Here is an 18,500-nt window from a genome sequence, read left to right on the forward strand (position 1 = left end):
CTCCGTGAATTGAATATATAGTTCATAATTGAAAATAGCTTATTTCTACATAGATAATATAAAACTAGAGGCCCAATGCACGAAGATTCGTGCAAGAATGGGCCTTCCTTCCCCTGGCTGCCGGCACCGTCTTTGCTCCGGCCCAGATCCGCCTTTCTGCCTTCCCATGCTGCCCAGAGGCCCGGAGCGGCTGGGGTGGTGCGGAATGCCTGCATTGTCACCATGGCGACGATGCAAGTGTCCCGCCCCGCCCCCAGCTGCTTGGCGCCTGTGTATGTAAATTAACTCGCCATCTTTGTTGGGTTAATTTGCATACTCACTACTGACTGGCTGGTGGGCGTCATGAAGGTACAGTCAATTAGCATGTTACCCTTTTATTAGGTAGATATCATGAAAATAATGTGATATCGTAGCAAAATTAAATCCATAGGATTTACAATTTAACCTTTGAAGTCAACATTAGACCACTAGTAATCTTGTTTGAATCTAGAATGTATTTTTATGTTTACTATTTTCATGAATTATATCTCTTTATTTACATGTTCATATTTCTTACATTAGCCTGTGGTCATATGTGAATTTTACTCCATGAATAATTAGTACAGACATACCTTGGAGATAGTGCAGGTTTGGTTCCAAACTACCACAGTAAAGCGAATATTTCAATAAAGTGAGTCATGATTTTTTTGTTTTCCTAGAACATATTAAAGTTACACTATACTGTAGTCTATTAAGTGTATAAAACAGTCTGTCTAAAAAATGTATATAACTTAATTAAAAATATTTTATTGGTAAAAAATGCTAACCATCATCTAGGTCTTCAGTGAATCATAATCTTTTTTGATTGTAGAGGGTCTTACCTCAACACTGAAGGCTGCTGATTGATCAGGTTGGTGGTAGCTGAAGGTTGAAATGGCTATGGCAATCTTTAAAAATAAGACAACAATGAAATTTGCCTCACCAATTGACTCGTTTTGTGAACGATTTCTCTGTAGCACACAATGCTGTTTGATAGCATTTTATTTACAGTAGAACTTCTTACAAAATTGGAGTCAGTCCTCTCAAGTTCTGCCAACACTTTATCAACTACCAGGTGTACCGGTTAATAATGCGGATTTTTTTCAATAGATGGAATTACACATATGTTGACAAATATGCGATTTGATATGTATGCTATTTTGTTGTATTGACAGCAAGCTTCAAACCTTCATATGTCAAATTTTCTGAAGGTGTTACCATCATAGATATTTTTATGCTTAAAAATACCGAATTTCGTGTCCAAAAAAGCATTTGCGGGAAGTTTTAATTCATTACTTTATTTTGAAGAAAAAGTTATCATATACTTTGGGAAGCTTATGGTGAACATGCTCCAACTCAAGATACTTGTGAACACTGGTTTAAACGCTTAAAAGTGATGATTTCAATGTGAAAGACAAAGAATGTCCAGGTCAACCGAAAATGTTTGAAGACCAACAATTACAAGCATTATTGGATGAAGATGAGTGTCAAACTCAAAAACAACTTGTAGAAAGATTAAACGTTGCTCAGCAAACAATTTCTAGTCGTTTACAAGCAATGGGAAAGATTTTAAAGAAAGGAAAATGGGTGCCACATCAACTGAACGAAAGACAAATGGAAAACCGAAAAGTCATCAGTAAAATGTTGCTTCAACGACACGAAAGAAAGTCTTTTTTGCATCGAATTGTGACTGGTGATGAAAAGTGCATTTATTTTGAGAATCCCAAATGCACAAAATCATCGGTTGATCCAGGTCAACCATCAACATCGACTGCAAGGCCAAATCGCTTCAGAAAGAAGACAGTGCTCAGTGTTTGGTGGGATCAGGAAGGTGTGGTGTATTATGAGCTTCTAAAACCAGGTGAAACTGTTAATACTGATCGCTACTGACAACAAATTATCAATTTGAACCATGCTTTGATCGTGAAACAACCAGAATGTGCCAGAAGACATGGCAAAGTAATTTTGCTTCATGATGACGCACCATCACACACTTCAAAACCAGTTAAAGACACGCTAAAAGATCTTGCCTGGGAAGTATTAACCCACCCGCCACATTCACCAGACCTTGCTGCTTCAGGTTACCACTTGTTCTGATCGATGGCACACGCACTTTCTGAGCAGCACTTCAAAACGTACGAAGAAGTGGAAAATTGGGTCTCTGAATGGTTTGCCTCAAAACAAGAAAAGTTCTATTGGGATGGTATCCACAAATTACCTGAAAGATGGGGGAAATGTGTAGCTAGCGATGGATATTACTTTGAATAAAGCACTTTTGATGTTTTTCTTGAAGTTATCGTGTTTTCTTTGATTACAAAATCCGCCATTATTAACCGGTACACCTAGTAATTCTAGATCTCTTGTTATTTCTGCCACATCTGTAGTTACTTCCTCCACTGAAGTCTTGAACCACTCAGTCGTTTATGAGGGTTGGAATCAGCTTCTTCCAAACTCCTGTTAATGTTGATATTTTGACCTCTTCCCATGTATCATGAATGTTGTTAGAATGGTGCATCCTTTCCTGAAGATTTTCAATTTATTTTGCTCAGATCCATAAGAGGAATTACTAGCTATGGCAGCTCTAGTCTTACAAAATGTATTTCCTAACTAATAAGATTTGAAAGTCCAAATTACTCCTTGATTCATGGTCTGCAGAATGGATGTTGTGTTAGCAACCATGAAAACAATATTAATATTGTACATCTTCCATCAGAGTTCTTGGTTACCAGGTGCATTGTCAATGAGCAGTTATATTTTTTCTAGGTCTCAACAGTGGGCTTAGAATATTCAGTAAACCATGTGGTAAATAGATGTGCTGTCACCCAGTCTTTGTTGTTACATTTATGGAGCACTAGCAGAGTAGATTTAGTATAATTCTTAAGGGCCCTAGAATTTTCAGAATGGTAAATGAGCTGTGGCTACAACTTCAACTAACTCATCAGCTGCATTAGTCCCTAACAAGAGACTCAGCCAGTCCCTCTCTAGCCATGAAAGTACTAGATGGCATCTTCCAAAAGAGGCTGTTCCATCTGCATTGCAAATCTGTTGTTTAGTAACCACCTTCATTATTTTAGCTAGATCTTCTGGATAACTTGCTGCAGCTTCTACATCAGCACTTGTTGCTTCACCTTACATTTAAAAAAATATTTTTTTTATTGATTTCAGAGAGGAAGGGAGAGGGAGAGAGAGAGAGAAACATCAATGATGAGAGAGAATCATTGATCTGCTGCCTCTGGGGATTGAGCCTGCAACCCGGGCATGTGCCCTGACAGGGAATTGAACCATTACCTCCTGGTTCATAAGTCGATGCTCAACCACTGAGCCATGCCAGCTAGGCATACTTCTGAATTACCGAGTTTCTATTATTTTCACTTAATAAATAATTTGATAAAAAATTTTTAACAAAGTTTTCCACATCTAGAATTCTTTTCTTCCTAACCCTCCATGTGCTCTCCTGTTTCTTTTACTTTTTTATATTGAACTGCTAATTCCTTCCTTTTGCCCCCCTCTACAATCACTTCTTCTTCCTTGAACTTGGGAAATGCATAAAATACTGTTAAACTTATGTGGAGAAAAGATTTTATTTTATTTTATTTTATTATTATTTTTTTTAAATTTCTTTATTGATTAAGGTGTCACATATTTGTCCTCATCCCCCCATTCCCATCCCACACCCCTCCCCATGGATGCCCCAACCCCCTGTTGAACTTAACCATTGGTTAGGCTCTTATGCATGCACACAAGACCTTTGGTTGATCTCTCCCTTCTCCCCCCACCCTCCCCTATCCTCCCTCTGAGGCCCGATAGTCCGATCGGTGCCTCCTTGTTTCTGGTTCTGTTCTTGTTCATCAGTCCATGTTGTTCATCATTTCCCCTAGATGAGCAAAATCATGTGTCACTAGAGATATACTAATAAGAATTGAATGTGCGATGAGCAATAATAGTTATTCTGACAGGCAAATGAATCAGTCTGTAGTGAGTTTCTTTCTGGACCAACAGTTCTTTTGAGACCCAATATCAATGTCCACCAGTTCCTTATGAGTACATGTCGGCACTGACCCCTCAGCTCTGGATGGTGGACAAATGGTGGTAATGCAGGTCCGACTCCCTCTGGTTTGGTCTCGGCCGGACCCAGGGGCACGGCTTCACCCGGATCCAGGGGCCCACGGCCTCACCCGGACCCGGGACCCAGGCTCACCCGGATCCAGGGGCCCACGGCCTCGCCCGGACCCGGGACCCAGGCTCACCCGGATCCTGGGGCCCTCGGCCTCGCCCGGACCCGGGGCCAGGCTCACCCGGATCCAGGGGCCCGCGGCCTCGCCCGGACCCGGGGCCAGGCTCACCCGGATCCAGGGGCCCGCGGCCTCGCCCGGACCCGGGACCCAGGCTCGCCCGGATCCAGGGGCCCGCGGCCTCGCCCGGACCCGGGACCCAGGCTCGCCCGGATCCAGGGGCCCGCGGCCTCGCCCGGACCCGGGACCCAGGCTCGCCCGGACCCGGGACCCAGGCTCACCCGGATCCAGGGGCCCGCGGCCTCACCCGGACCCGGGGCGCACAGCTTCACCCGGATCCAGGGGTCCACGGCCTCACCCGGACCCGGGGCGCGCAGCTTCACCCGGATCCGGGACCCAGCGGAGTTTCGTCTTCTTGATCCCATTTCCTGTTGGTCAATTCCATCTCAGTAATTCCTTCGGCCATTTTCTCAGAGCTCCAGGGCAGCCGCCGCAGAACTCGTTGGGCGGCGGGCTCGGCGAAGCTCCGGTGTGCCCGGTGCGCGGCAGCGGGCTGGTCCGGGGTGGCTGCGTCGGCCCTTGGGTCTGCAGCGGTGGCCAGTCACCGAGCGTGCGCACCTGGCCGCTTCCGGGGCGTTGAGATTCTTGAAGGACTCGGAGGTCAGCAAGCGCGGAGTCTCCCACCCCATGTCTCCCAGGGGCTCGTCTGTCCGTGCTCGGCAGCGAGTGGGGCCTTCCCCTCAGCCGGAGACCGCCGGGGGAACTGCGCCGAGCACGTTCCAGGCCGCCACTGTGTCGTCTGAGCCGTAGTTCTCAAAGTGTGATCTTTGGGTCACCGGCATCAGCATCATCCCGAGCACCCCTCTCTTTTATTCTAGTTGTAGAGCATCTGCTCAGTCAGCCCTCCGGTGGTTCTGGATGGTGTCTGCTCTGCTCTCCCGTCGTAGACTCAAAATTGTTGTGGTAGGCAGCAATCAGGCTTCTGCCCTATGCCTCCATCTTGGTCTTCCTTTGTATAGTTAAGTCTTGATTGTTGTTGGTGTCGCTGGGAGGAATTGTCCTCCAGGCCAATTGGCCGTGCAGATCCTCTGTGTCTATAAAGGAAGAGTTGCTGTGTAGGAGACAGATTTATGGGCCGGGTCTTGGTGCAGCAAGGCTTTGGCGCTCACTCTGGAGAAAAGATTTTAGAGAGACTCCCCAAACTACAAGAGTCTTTTGATGGGTGAGAAGGTAAAGTAAATGAGTATAATATTTTCCAAATTCTGGAAAATTAATTTTAATAGTTTTTTTTTTGCCTGCACATGTGGTGATTCTGAATTTAATACTTCAGTTCTTTAAGTCTTACTGACAAAAGTAATAATTATTACATGTGTTACAGAAATTAGCATATATTATAGAAGTTATAGTTACATTAAAATCATTTAATGATTTAGCTATAAAAAGTTACTGAGAACTCTATATTTAAATAAATAAGTGAGCCTGGCCAGCATGGCTCAGTGGTTGAGTGTCGACCTATGAACCAGGAGGTCACGGTTTGATTCCCGGTCAGGGCACATGCCTGGGTTGCAGGCTCGATCCCCAGAGTGGGGCTTGCAGGGTGCAGCTGATCAATGATTCTCTATCATCATTGACGTTTCTATCTCTCTTCCTCTCCATTCCTCTCTGAAATCAATAAAAATATATTTTTAAAAAAATAAGTGAAAAATGGTGGAATGTTGAATCTGATTAATCCAATTTTGTAAATATTAATTAATTAGAAACATGTTATTTAAAAGCCCCTTACTTAGCTGTTGACTGTTGACTAACTCATTTACTGCCAGGGAACCCACTCAGGATTCTTAAATTTAAATTAAGGAAAATGCCAATTTTATATCTCCTTTGAGCTAAATATATTGTAAATGGTGAGGATGATTATTTTAAGGGATCCCTGGTAAATAAGTTTACTATAATGTTCAAAGAGTATATCTTACCCTTAATAGATCAATAGTCTTCCAAAGGCCTCACCAATTTTTCACAAAATCATTTTCTGTGTATAACCAAGCAAGTGTGATATAGAAAATTGTGTGTGCTTTATTGTGACCACTCCCTTTATTGTAAATGACTGACATAAAACTGAGAATGCTTTTGCTTTTTTATGTAACCATGAAGAAAATAATTTTACCTTTGTTTTATATTTTTGAAGGGATCAATGCTTTGATTGAAATACCTAAGAACTGTGTTGTGGCAGCAGTTGGCAAAGAACTGAGTGAGTATGACTCTTTTTTTCTTCTATTTTTTATTTTATTTTAAACTAGAACTTGTATACACATTTTGGAAAGACTAGTTAATATTTCATTTAAGGAACATCTGCCCCTGCCCAAGTCGTGGCCTCCTGGGATTGTTGAAGTGATATGGAGACCGAGACATTTCAGTTTTTGTCCTACCCTTGTTCTAACATAGCCAAGTGCGGCAGCTAACCTCACCCCTCTTATGCCAGAGAAGGCCTTAGATCCCATATTCCTCTCTGTTGCTGATCTGAACACATACTAGTACACTTATTTGACAAAAATTAACCACATAAAACAACTGTCAACACTTTGGCAACTAAAAACTTGAGTTGGGAGGGTCAAAGGAGGATTATTTGGGGAATTCACTAAGGTGGGAACTGTGGAGTTTTTGCCTCAGGAAGCCAGAATGGGGCCCATTATCTTTGGGGGGAGTTTATGCCACTTCTCTGAGAGTAGTGAAATAGCAGAGGAAGGGGTAGGTAGCAGAGGCCTTTTGTAAATGTATTAATTAAGTATGAACACCTGAAGGTCACTTTCTTAGCTTTTGACTATTAGGTAACCCATTTACTGTCAGGGAGCCTACAGTGAAGAAAGCCTTTTGTACTCACTGCTTTGTGAATGGAGTTTGGGTGCCAGAATTCATAGAGTAAACATGCTTCTTAAAAGCTGCTGCTTTCTTGCCCAGAGGGCATTGGGTATTGCTTGTGCTACTTCTTCCAGAGACTAGCCTTGAAATTTGCTGTGACTGTCAGTTGGCATGTTTGCAAAACCCAATGAGACGTGAACTCACTGGTTCTCAAATTTGAGTGTGCATTAGAATGACCTGACGGGCTTGTTACAAACACAAATTACTGGGCTTTACCTCCCAGAGTTTCTAATTCAACTAGAGGGCAGGTGCATGAAAATCGTGCACTGGAGGGGGGTGTCCCTCAGTTGAGCCTGCGCCTTCTTGCAGTCTGGGAGCCCTCAGGTGATGTCTGACTGCGCTCTGCCACCCGTGAGCCTGGCTTCTGGCTGAGTGGCGCTCTCTCTGTGGGAGCTCACTGACCACCAGGGGCAGCTCCTGCATTGAGCATCTGCCCCCTGGTGGTCAGTGTGTGTCATAGCGACTGGTCATTCCACTGTTCAGTCGATTTGCATATTAGCCTTTTATTATATAGGATAAGTCTAGACTGGGGCCTGAGCTTTGCATTTCTACGAGGTTCCCATTTCACTTGTGTTGCTCTACTCAGGCTCTCATCACCTTTCTTACCTAAGAATGTTGCATTAAGTCTCCTACTTACCTTTCTTCCTCTACTTTAGTGCTTGTCAAATGCCTTCTGTTCTCATATATATATTCTTCAGTAGATGCTAGAGGGATCTAGCTAAAATGCAGACGATTCTCCTGCTTAAAGGCTTCGGTGGCTTCCTAAAGCAGTCATTTCTAGACTCAAATTTCTGACTAGTACAAAAGTTTAGATTTTTGGAGCTCAACATAGAGTTGCCAGTTTTTTTATTTTGCTTAGTAAAACTAATAAGAACAAAAAACAAGCTATCATTTACCACCTTCATTTTGTAAAAATTACCTTTTAACAACCAAGTATGAAGAACATGATCTCAGAAAGAACTAATAGGACTTTAAATTGAATATATTTACTTTCATGTGGCCCTTATTTTTTCTTATTTTTCTCCCAGATGAATAAAATCTTTGCCCTAGAGCAGCGGTCGCCAACCTTTCAGACCTCACAGACCACCAGAGGTCCGCGGACCACCGGTTGGCTACTGCTGCTCCTTTCCTTAAACCAGCAGTCGCCAACCTTTCAGACCTCACGGACCACCAGTGGTCTGAGGACCACCGGTTAGCGACCGCTGCCCTAGAGGACTAATATAAGTTCATCACTACCCTGCAGGATAAAGTGCAAACTTTTCAACATATCCTATCAGGCCCACCAATGCCTTTCTCCTCCTATATCGCTGGCTTGTCAGTACTGAATTGCCTGGGATTCCCCCACCTAAGGTATTTCTCACCCTTATGCCTTTATTTCTGCTGTCACTCTGTATCAGATTTATCCTCCTACTCATTGTCCTCTTTGATCCGGCTAATTCCTACTTACTCTTTAAGAGCACAGCTCCAGTATCTTTTGAGGAAGAAGGCTTGCTTACCTAATACCACTTCCCCTCCCAGAAGTTTTCCCACTGTGTTGTCATAAGCTCACATCTATCATTTACTACTTTAAAAAGAGACTTTTGTCTGCTTTTTATTCTCTCCTTGCCCTCCTTTTCAGAATGTGAGCTACTTGGAGACTGGAACTTTCTTATTCATCTTTCTGTTAACAGATAAGAAATTTTTATTGAATGGATGAATGAATTAGTAAATTCATCAAAACACTACTAAAAGCAACATTAATGCTTCAACTGAAGTTAGAGTATCATCTAAAAAAAGGAAATGAAAGTTGATTTTATTCAGAAAGTAATTTATAAAAATACATAATATTCTTTAAAATGAGGTTCTGCATTTTACTTAATTTTGTCACAAAATAAATATATAGTGCTATTTTTTTCTTATGGAAAAATAAATTTCATTCCTGTAAAATGGAATATCTTTTCCATTTCCAAGACCAAGCTTGTACCTATATACTTGGTTTTCAGTGTTCTATTCCAGTTTCTCTCTTTCTGTGTGAAGGTTCCTTTCAACAGGAAATATAAGTTCTGTGTGCACCAGCTACAGTGACTTTGAAGCTTTACTGGCTAAGCCAACAGTGACTTTGAAGCTTTACTGGCTAAGCCAGGCTATCAGCGCTGAGACCTCATCCTGGCTCAGAAGTCTAGGATATTTTTCCTAACTCATTTTTTAGAATTTATTATTGCTTCTCTTTGTTCTCTGATTTGTGTTATTTTCTTGAATTTATTACTTGTCTATAGAGGCCATATTTATGCTCACTAAACAGTTTCATGTTATCTTAGTACTTTGTAGTTCTTTGTAGAAACCTATTTTATAGTTTTCTTTTTGTCAGTATTTCAGGTTATTATATGATAGTTTGAGTAGACAATATATTGCTTTTTATTCCACAATCCCAATATCAAGATCATTTGGTAGGATTTCAAGTGAAAGAGAATTTTCATACAACTCTGATATGTATGAGGAAGAATTCCCTTCATGTTGACTGAAATACCTTTTTATTTCAACAGCCAGAGTTTGAATGTAAATGGCTACCAGGATTAAATAACCTTGCTAGAGATTTATAACTGGTAAAAATTGTCCAGAGACAGAATGGAATGTGGCACTATTTTCCAGGGAGGAATGTGAGAAAGAAGAGAGATTAATAGTTAGCCACCACTTGGAAAGGATATGATCTCTGAGACATTCCCACTTCTAAGATATGAGTCATCTTAATCTGTGAGCATCCACAACATTGGGTAGAGTGATGTATTATAGCATTTAGTATATCTATTAAAGCTTGTTTATAGGTCTCCCTACCACTGTAGACTATGAATGGTTCAGGGCCTTATTCACATTAGAGATCTAATTTCCTGGAACATAGTAGATGTTTAATAAATGCTTGAATCACTCTAGTTTATTTGATTTGGGGTTTGCTGTATTGATTAAAGTTAGGATTCACATTAGTTTAAATAAAACTATTTGTTAAAGTCAGATAACAAAGTAACCCATTGAAAATCTTAGTCAAAGGAACTGTATGGCACACAAAAATTATAAGGCATATTATCCTCAGAGTTTATAATTTAACTAGAGGCCTGGTGCACAAGATTTGTGCACCTCAGCCCCGCCTGCACCCTCTCACAGTCTGGGACCCCTCGGGGGATGGTCAGCAGTTAGACATCTCTCTCGCAGTCCGGGACCCATCGCTCCTTCCCACCCACCTGCAGTAGAGGCGGGAGAGGCTCCCGCCACTGCCACTGCGCTTGCCAGCTGTGAGCCCGGCTTCTGGCTGTGGGAGCGCTGACCACCAGGGGGCAGCTCCTGTGTTGAGCGTCTGCCCCCTGGTGGTCAGTGTGCGTCATAGTGACTGGTTGTTCTGCCGTTTGGTCGATTTGCATATTATGCTTTTATTATATAGGATAGTGTATGTCTAGGTATCAAGAAAACTTTAAAAATATGAAAGCAACTGCTGAAGTCTTCTCTGAGTTTAAGTTAAACATAAATTTGTAGCTTGTTTTGTAGCAATGCTTACTGGCCTGGGAACATTAGTACAGAAAGCTGATGGTGGAGATGAATCACGGATGTGGGCCAATCAATAGCTAGGTAGAAAGTGAGGCTGAATAGCCCGACTGCACTGGAGGCCTGGAAAGGATGGGGCTTCATGGTTGGTAGTGGAATTAGAAGAGTTTTAATAAAGGAACAGAATCTTAAGCACACACTCACTTGGGATTTTAGTAGATCATTTCAAACATCTCAAGCATTTGAAAGAAATATTTTAAAGTAGTATGAATAAGGCTCCCTTTGGAGATAGGTTTTCAATATTTTCAATATTAGACATTTCTAACTTAATGAAATACTGGTACTTTGAGCAGAAGTATAATTTCATCTTTGACTACTGTAATAAAATTATATCTGTCTTTTCACTTAGTAATTTTCAGGTTGGTAGCACCCATAGAAGGATCACTAGAATGGGATATTCTTGAAGTTAAGCGCCTCCTTGATCATCAAGATAATATTCTTTCATTGGCTAATATCAATGGTAAGCTCAATGTGTAAATGCTTATGTAAAATTTTATACTTGTTAACATAATCTGTTATGAGCTTCAGTCTTGTTTTGTTCCAGGATTTCTATAATTATCTTCATTGAAATAATTTTAATTAGTAGGGATTGGCAGTCTTTTATATTGTGAAATTCAAGGCAGTGGAACTAATGAAGTTTCCTAGATTGGTAGGGTAAGATTTAGGCACAAGGAGAATAAAGTGAGGAGAGAGAAGAGATGGAAGAGAGCATCATTATCGCGGGCTCTGTGGGATGATTGTCATAGGCTGTAAATACTAATGCTTTGTAGCATTTTGGCATTTTTGGCAAATGGTTCTGGCTTGTCCCAATTGTAGACCACACAATATAATTTATATAGCAAGTTACATACTTACAGTTGAATGAGTAGGATTTAAGCAATTGTTTTCATGATTGAAGACTCTCAGAAAATAACACCAAACTAAGGTAAAGGTCTGCAGAAAATGGGTCATATCTGTCCTTCCTCATGATTGTGAATTTTGACTTGCTAGACTTCCTATTTAGCTTCATAATAATTAAAAAAAATATTTTGTATTGATTTTTTTTTAGAGAGGGAGAGGGAGAAAAAGAGAGGAGGGAGGGAGGGGGAGGAGAGATAGAGATAGAGATAGAGAGAGAGAGAACATTGATGTGAGAGAGAAACATTGATCAGTTGCCTCCTGTGCATAGCCGGACAGGGGACTGAACCCGCAACCTGGGCATGACCTTTTGGTGCATGGGACGACTCAACCAACCAGAGAAGCTTCATAATGATTTTAATGAGTGTCTTCTGTAAGCCCAGTCTGACATCAGATGGCAGGATAGAACCCCAATCAACAAATCCTGCCATTTACCTAGTTCACTTTCAAATAAAGTGACATATCATCAGAGTTATTCTCGGTGATCTCTGTTGAGGTCAGATGAGAGGCCTTTTGGGTGGCTTTACTTCTATAGTCTGGAGGAGAATGCAAGAGGGTTTTCTATAATAGATGCCATAATATGATAGTGGGAGGACTGGACTGTACCCCCTGACCTAAGACATGGGTTGGCTCTTTTGAGCAATACTTTGCATTAACATGCCAAGAAGGGAAAGGGGTATAGACAGCACTAAGTATAGTCTCCATTTGTATGCCATTTAGTCACATTTTTCAGTCCATCAGTGAGAATGTCCCTTCCACTTCCACAGTCCTCCTCTCCAATAGCCATCTTCTTGTACAACCCAGCTGCAAGTCTTTCTAAGGACTAGATTTGTCTATGGTGTTAGAAGTAACAATGTTGGGAACACTCCTTTATTTCTCTCTGGGGGCTCTTTCCTCTCGCCATGGATGGCAGCACAAAAGGCAAATTCTTACTTGAAAGACCCTCTGGCACTGAGCCATAAGCTCCAAGGCCTCAGAGCGCTGGAAAAAGACAGCTGTGTTCTGACCCATTGAACTGGTCATGCCTAGTTGTCTTGTTTTAGGCGAAGCATTGGTACCATTGACCCAGCATGGTTCCTTAATAACGTTGATGGAATGTTACTGAGGTAGCCTTAACTTCATGGCACTTCTTTTGCTGTGTAATATGTAGAGAAGTTTATAACAGTTTAACCAAGAAATCTTTCTTCAAGTATTTCTTTGCCAACTTCTTAAGGTGAGGAAAATGGAAAACTAAAGCAAAAAAATTAATGAAAACTACAGAAAAGCCCTAGTACTTTTTACTTTATAAACTCCATGACTGTAAATTTACGCTACAGATAATAAGGATATATAGGAATCACATATGGATGAGTAGTCTGGTAAGATGTGAACATGACATTGTGACAGTCTCATCTTGTACGTAGGCATGTCTGCCTTGCTGCAGATTTTGGCAGCTTTGAAATGATTTATGTTGTACAGTTCTCAGCTCCACTCTCAGGCCTGCTTCTTTGTCCCACCAATTCCAATGGAAGGTGTGGCCAGTTACTGGGTTTGTAACTCACAGGGGAAGTGCATTTTCAGTGAGGGCCCCAGGGCAACCTTAGAATGGCAGACAGATGTGAATAATGAATACCATGTCGCCAAAGATATCTGAATGCCAGGCAGAAAGTTTTCTAAGGCAGACCTACAAGATCAACCTTGCTTCTATCTTTTTGACAAAAGGCTCTGGGTACTTCATTTATTTTATTCCTTTTTGTGTGTGTGTGTGCTGACAGCATGGTAAAGTAATCACCAAGTATTAGTACTTGGGAGGGATGGGTAGACAGATGCCAGGTGAGATTTTCATACTAAAGTGACTCTTGAAAGTCCATCTACATATAATACATGATTGAGGTTGTTTGGTGTGAAACATTTTGAATGACCTGTTTGGGAATATAAATAATTTACACAGCGATAAACTGCATTGACTTAAGTGAGTGCCAGTAATTTTGTTTTTAGTGATAATTTTCAAGTGGACACAAATACTTTTATCTATTGCATAGGTATCACAAACACTTGGAGGATTAAGTCAGAGCAGGCAACTTTGTGGTCTCAGTAGGTTACATTAACTGTGTTAGGACACATGCAGAGTTAGAGTCAAGGATCTTCACTCCTTATTTTCTCTAGTTCTTTTGTAGTTTAACTGAAGTTGGAAAGAGGAGGAAAAGAGATGTAAAAGAAGGTCATGGAAAGATTAGTACTCCCTTAACTTTCTCACTATTAAAATTAGAAGCCTATTTCTCTCCACGGATGAGAAATGAACTGAGAGCAAATTCTATAGAGTCTGTTAATAGACTATAGAAAGTGGACTTGGAACGAAGATAGAATAATGTTTACCTGTATGATTGCTGGTAATTCTTTATTTCTAAGAGATTATTCATCTAGTTAGAGATTTATTTCCTGGTTTATTTGATAAATGGAATAATTAAATCATAATTAACTCATCTGTGTATTCCTAAATTACAAGTAACTGGATGTTTTATTACCATTAATAGGGAATAATTCCAGGGGCTCAAAATAATACTGGCATTCAAAAATAACATTTGATGTCTTTTTTAAATGGCTAGACGTTTATTATTTAATTTGATTTTTACAATCATCCTCATTTAATGCATGAGAAATCCAAGCTAGAGAAAGGTTAAATGATTTTTAAAGACCACATGGCTAGTAATAGGCAGAAGCAAAATTAGAACTTGGCTTTCTAAACTCACATTGCATTGTTCTATTCTACTTTACCCTAAATATATAAAAATTAAAATAAATTACATGATCATTTTTAGACTCAGCAATTGAACATTGTCTATTAAATATATAATTTGTAAAATGTCTTAGTTGGTCCACTAATTTAATTTTCTTTAAAGGATTTAAAACCTTGGTATTGTACAAGTAATACATAGTCATAGTAGAAAAATTAAAAAATAGTGATAAACATAAAAAATGTAAAAATTAAAATAAAAATTCCCCCACCATACAGTATTAAGCACTAGTCCATATACTTCCAAGTGTTTTTCTGGGCGTATGTATGAGTGTATATATGGTTTTCTGTTCTGTAATAGTTTGCCATGAGTATATTTGCATATCAATATAAACATACTTTATAAATTAATTTGCAATAACAGTATTACCATTTCATTTTATGGATACCTTATTTATTCAGTCACCAATTGTATGTTTAGGTTATCTTCAGACTTTTAATACTATGTATAACAACCTTTTATATATGTCTTTTACTTATACTTTCCTCTGGATAAATTTCTAGAAGTGGACTTGTTTTATCAATGGGTTTACAAGTTTTTAAAGGTTTTGATGTGTATTTCCAAATTTGAAGGGATTATATCACTTTATACTAGAATATTAGTAGTGCCAAAACCGGTTTGGCTCAGTGGATAGAGCGTCGGCCTGCAGACTGAAAGGTCCCGGGTTCGATTCCGGTCAAGGGCATGTACCTTGGTTGCGGGCATATCCCCAGTAGGGGTTGTGCAAGAGGCAGCTGATCGGTGTTTCTCTCTCATCGATGTTTCTAACTCTCTACTCTCTTCCTCTCTGTAAAAAATCAATAAAATATATTTTTTTAAAAATAGAATATTAGTAGTGTGTAGTGTGGGAGTGTGCTGATTCCCTTTGCTTTTATTAGCATTTGGGTATTTTCCTGTTTTATAATCTTTCCCATTTACAAGTCAGTCAGTAGTATCTCATTGCTCTTGAATGTTTTTTATTATTAAGGGAACATCTTTTCATATGTTTACTGACCATTTATATTTCCTGTTTTGCCTGTTCAGAGCCTTTGCCCATTTTTTTCTGCTGAAGTATTTATCTTGATCTTAGTGATTTCCAAGAACTCCTTATGTATCAAATATAATAAACCTATTTTGCCTCTGTTGGAGTGTCATCCTGTACACCAAAAGGTTTCAGGTTCGATCCCTGGTTGGGGCACATGTGGGAGGCAATCGATCAATGTTTCTCACATGATATTTCTCTCTCTCTCTCTCTCTCTCTCTCTCTCTTCCCCCCCCCCCCCCCCCACACACACACACTTCTTCCTCTCTCTCAAGAAAAAAAAATCAATAAAAAAACTGTATCCTCGGGTAAGGATTTAAAAACAAAAATAAAAACCCCACCTATTTTGACATCTAAGTTGCAAATTTTCCCCATCTTTTTGTCATTTAAATGTGTGTGTTTTTTTCTAGGCAGATATTAACTCAGATGCCTTTTCCTAACCCCCACCCTGCCTCCTTTAGAGCCTTTTACTCCATATTCATAAAAAGTATTCATCTTAGTTTTCTTCAATCCTTTAATTATCTTCAATATTTTAATCTCTTTGAAACTTATTTTGGTGTGAAACAATAGAAGAAATATATCTCATATATGGCTCTGTCCCAAGTTCTTGGCACAGAGCTTCTAAAAATTTACAATTTCCTAAGTCAGTGGTTGGCAAACTGCGGCTCGCGAGCCACATGTGGCTCTTTGGCCCCTTGAGTGTGGCTCTTCCACAAAATACCACATGCGGGCGCGCATGTACAGTGTGATTGAAACTTCGTGGCCCATGCGCAGAAGTCTGTTTTCGGCTCTCAAAAGAAATTTCAATCGTTGTACTGTTGATATTTGGCTCTGTTGACTAATTAGTTTGCCGACCACTGTCCTCAGTGATAAGAGTACAATGAGCATCTTTTGTTCTAATATTTCCTGACATAGAGTACTAAATCTCTTGGAATTTCCTGGGTGATGGCAGTATCTTTTGTTCTGATGAGGCCACTCTTTCTTGGTGGGCTGCTGGATGGGTCTGGTTACCAGAAAGACCAACCCATGATTAGAAGCTTGGAATTTTCAGCTCTATTCCCCCATTCTCCAAAGAGGGGAGAGGGACTGGAAATGGAGTTAATAATTGATCCATAGAAATCCCATCAGTATGGGATTCAGAGAGTGTCCAGGTTGCTGAACCTGTGGAGGTGCTGGGAGAGTGGTATGCTTGGAGAGGGCATGGATGCTCCATAGCCCTTCCCACATACCTTGCCTGTTCCTCTCCATCTAGATGTTCATCTGTATCTTTTACCATATTCTTTTATAATATGCTAGAGGCCCGGTGCATGAAATTCGTGCATGGGTAGGGTCCCTAGGCCTGGCCAGCGATCGAGGCTGGCTGGGACCTTCCTTCATTCTGCGCTGTCCCCTAGTGGTCAGCGCATGTCATAGCGAGTGGCCAAACTCCTGGTTGGTCGAACTCCCGAGAGGATGATTGATTATTAGCTTATTATTATTAGCCTTTTATTATATAGGATTGGTAATAAGTAAGCTGTTTTCCTGAGTTCTGTAAGCTGCTTCAGCAAATTAGTTGAACTTGAGTAGGAGTTGTGAGAACCTTTGATTTATAGCTGATCGGTCAGAAGCACAGGTAACAACTTGGACTTGGTATTATTGGCATCTGAAGTGTGTGTGTGGGGACTGAGCCCTTAACCTGTGACATCTGATACTGTCTCCAGATAGATAGTGTCAGAATTAAGTTAAATTGTAGGCCACCTCGCTATTGTCACAGAATTACTTGGTGTGGGAAAAACCCACATATCTGATGTCAGAAGTGTTGTGAGTGTGGTAGTAGTGTGAAGTTAAAGGAAACACATAGGAGAAGTATAGGATTTCTAAATCAATATGATCCAAAGTAAGGTCCTTTTATTTTTATTCCCCAAATACTTAACCAAATGTTCTAGCATGAGGTATTTCTTTTTCACTAATTGAAACACAATCATTACCATATACTAAATAGGTAAACTTGAGTCTGTTTCTGGTCTTTCTGTTCTATAGTATTAATTGTCCTGTTTGGCTCATCTAGGTACCTTATTGTTCTTTTTTAAAAAATATATATATATATTTTTTATTTGATTTTTTACAGAGAGGAAGGGAGAGGGATAGAGAGATAGAAACATAGATGAGAGAGAAACATTGATCAGCTGCCTCCTGCACATACTGGGGATGTGCCCGCAACCAAGGTACATGCCCTTGACCGAAATCGAACCTGGGACCCTTCAGTTCGCAGGCTGACGCTCTATCCACTGAACCAAACCGATTAGGGCCTTATTGTTCTTATTATTGTGGTTTTGTAGAGCATTATTTTTAAAAATATATATTTTATTAATTTCAGAGAGGAAGGGAAAGGGAGATAGAAACATCAATGATGAGAGAGAACCATTTATCGCCTGCCTCCTGCACACTCCCTACTGGGGATCAAGCCTGCAACCTGGGCATGTTCCCTTGACTGGAATCGAACCTGGGACCCTTCAGTCCACAGGCTGACACTCTATCCATTAAGCCAAACCAGCTAGGGCTTTGTAGAGCATTATTACTAGGCAGTCCATTTATTTTTATCTGTTGGTAAAATGATCAATAATGAGCTCTATATGAACTCTGCCTAGATATGAGTTTTGTGACTGGCTCCCATGTTGGAGAGCTGATCATCTGGGATATTCTGGACTGGACCATGCAGGCCTGTGAACACAACTTCTGGGACCCATTTCCACAGCTGGACACTCAGCAAGAAATAAAACTCTGTCAAAAACCAAATGACATTTCTATTCATCATTTGACATGGGATGAAGAGGTAAGAAAAATCAAGAAAATATCTATAAAGTTGCCTTTTTAAATAAACCCTGTTTCTAATTTTTAAAAATATACATTTTATTGATTTTTTATAGAGAGGAAGGGAGAGGGAGAGAGAGTTAGAAACATCAATGAGAGAGAAACATCAATGAGAGAGAAACATCAATCAGCTGCCTCTTGCACACCCCTTACTGGGGATGTGCCTGCAACCAAGGTACATGCCCTTGACCAGAATCGAACCTGGGACCCTTGAGTCCGAAGGCT

The 18,500-nt window shown here is 40.5% G+C and overlaps 1 protein-coding gene across 1 annotated transcript in view; it reads left to right on the forward strand.

Moving 5' to 3' along the window:
* Window positions 1–18,500, forward strand: part of WDR41 (WD repeat domain 41) — a 58,789-nt gene that overhangs the window by 28,353 nt on the left and 11,936 nt on the right. The window contains exons 7-9 of the mRNA XM_079760297.1: window positions 6,433–6,495; window positions 11,083–11,193; window positions 18,053–18,237. Of these exons, the coding sequence (XP_079616423.1) occupies window positions 6,433–6,495; window positions 11,083–11,193; window positions 18,053–18,237 (359 nt within the window). The remainder of the gene's footprint in view (window positions 1–6,432; window positions 6,496–11,082; window positions 11,194–18,052; window positions 18,238–18,500) is intronic.

Source organism: Cnephaeus nilssonii (genome assembly GCF_951640355.1).
Source record: "Cnephaeus nilssonii genome assembly, chromosome: 2".
Lineage (NCBI taxonomy): Eukaryota > Metazoa > Chordata > Mammalia > Chiroptera > Vespertilionidae > Cnephaeus > Cnephaeus nilssonii.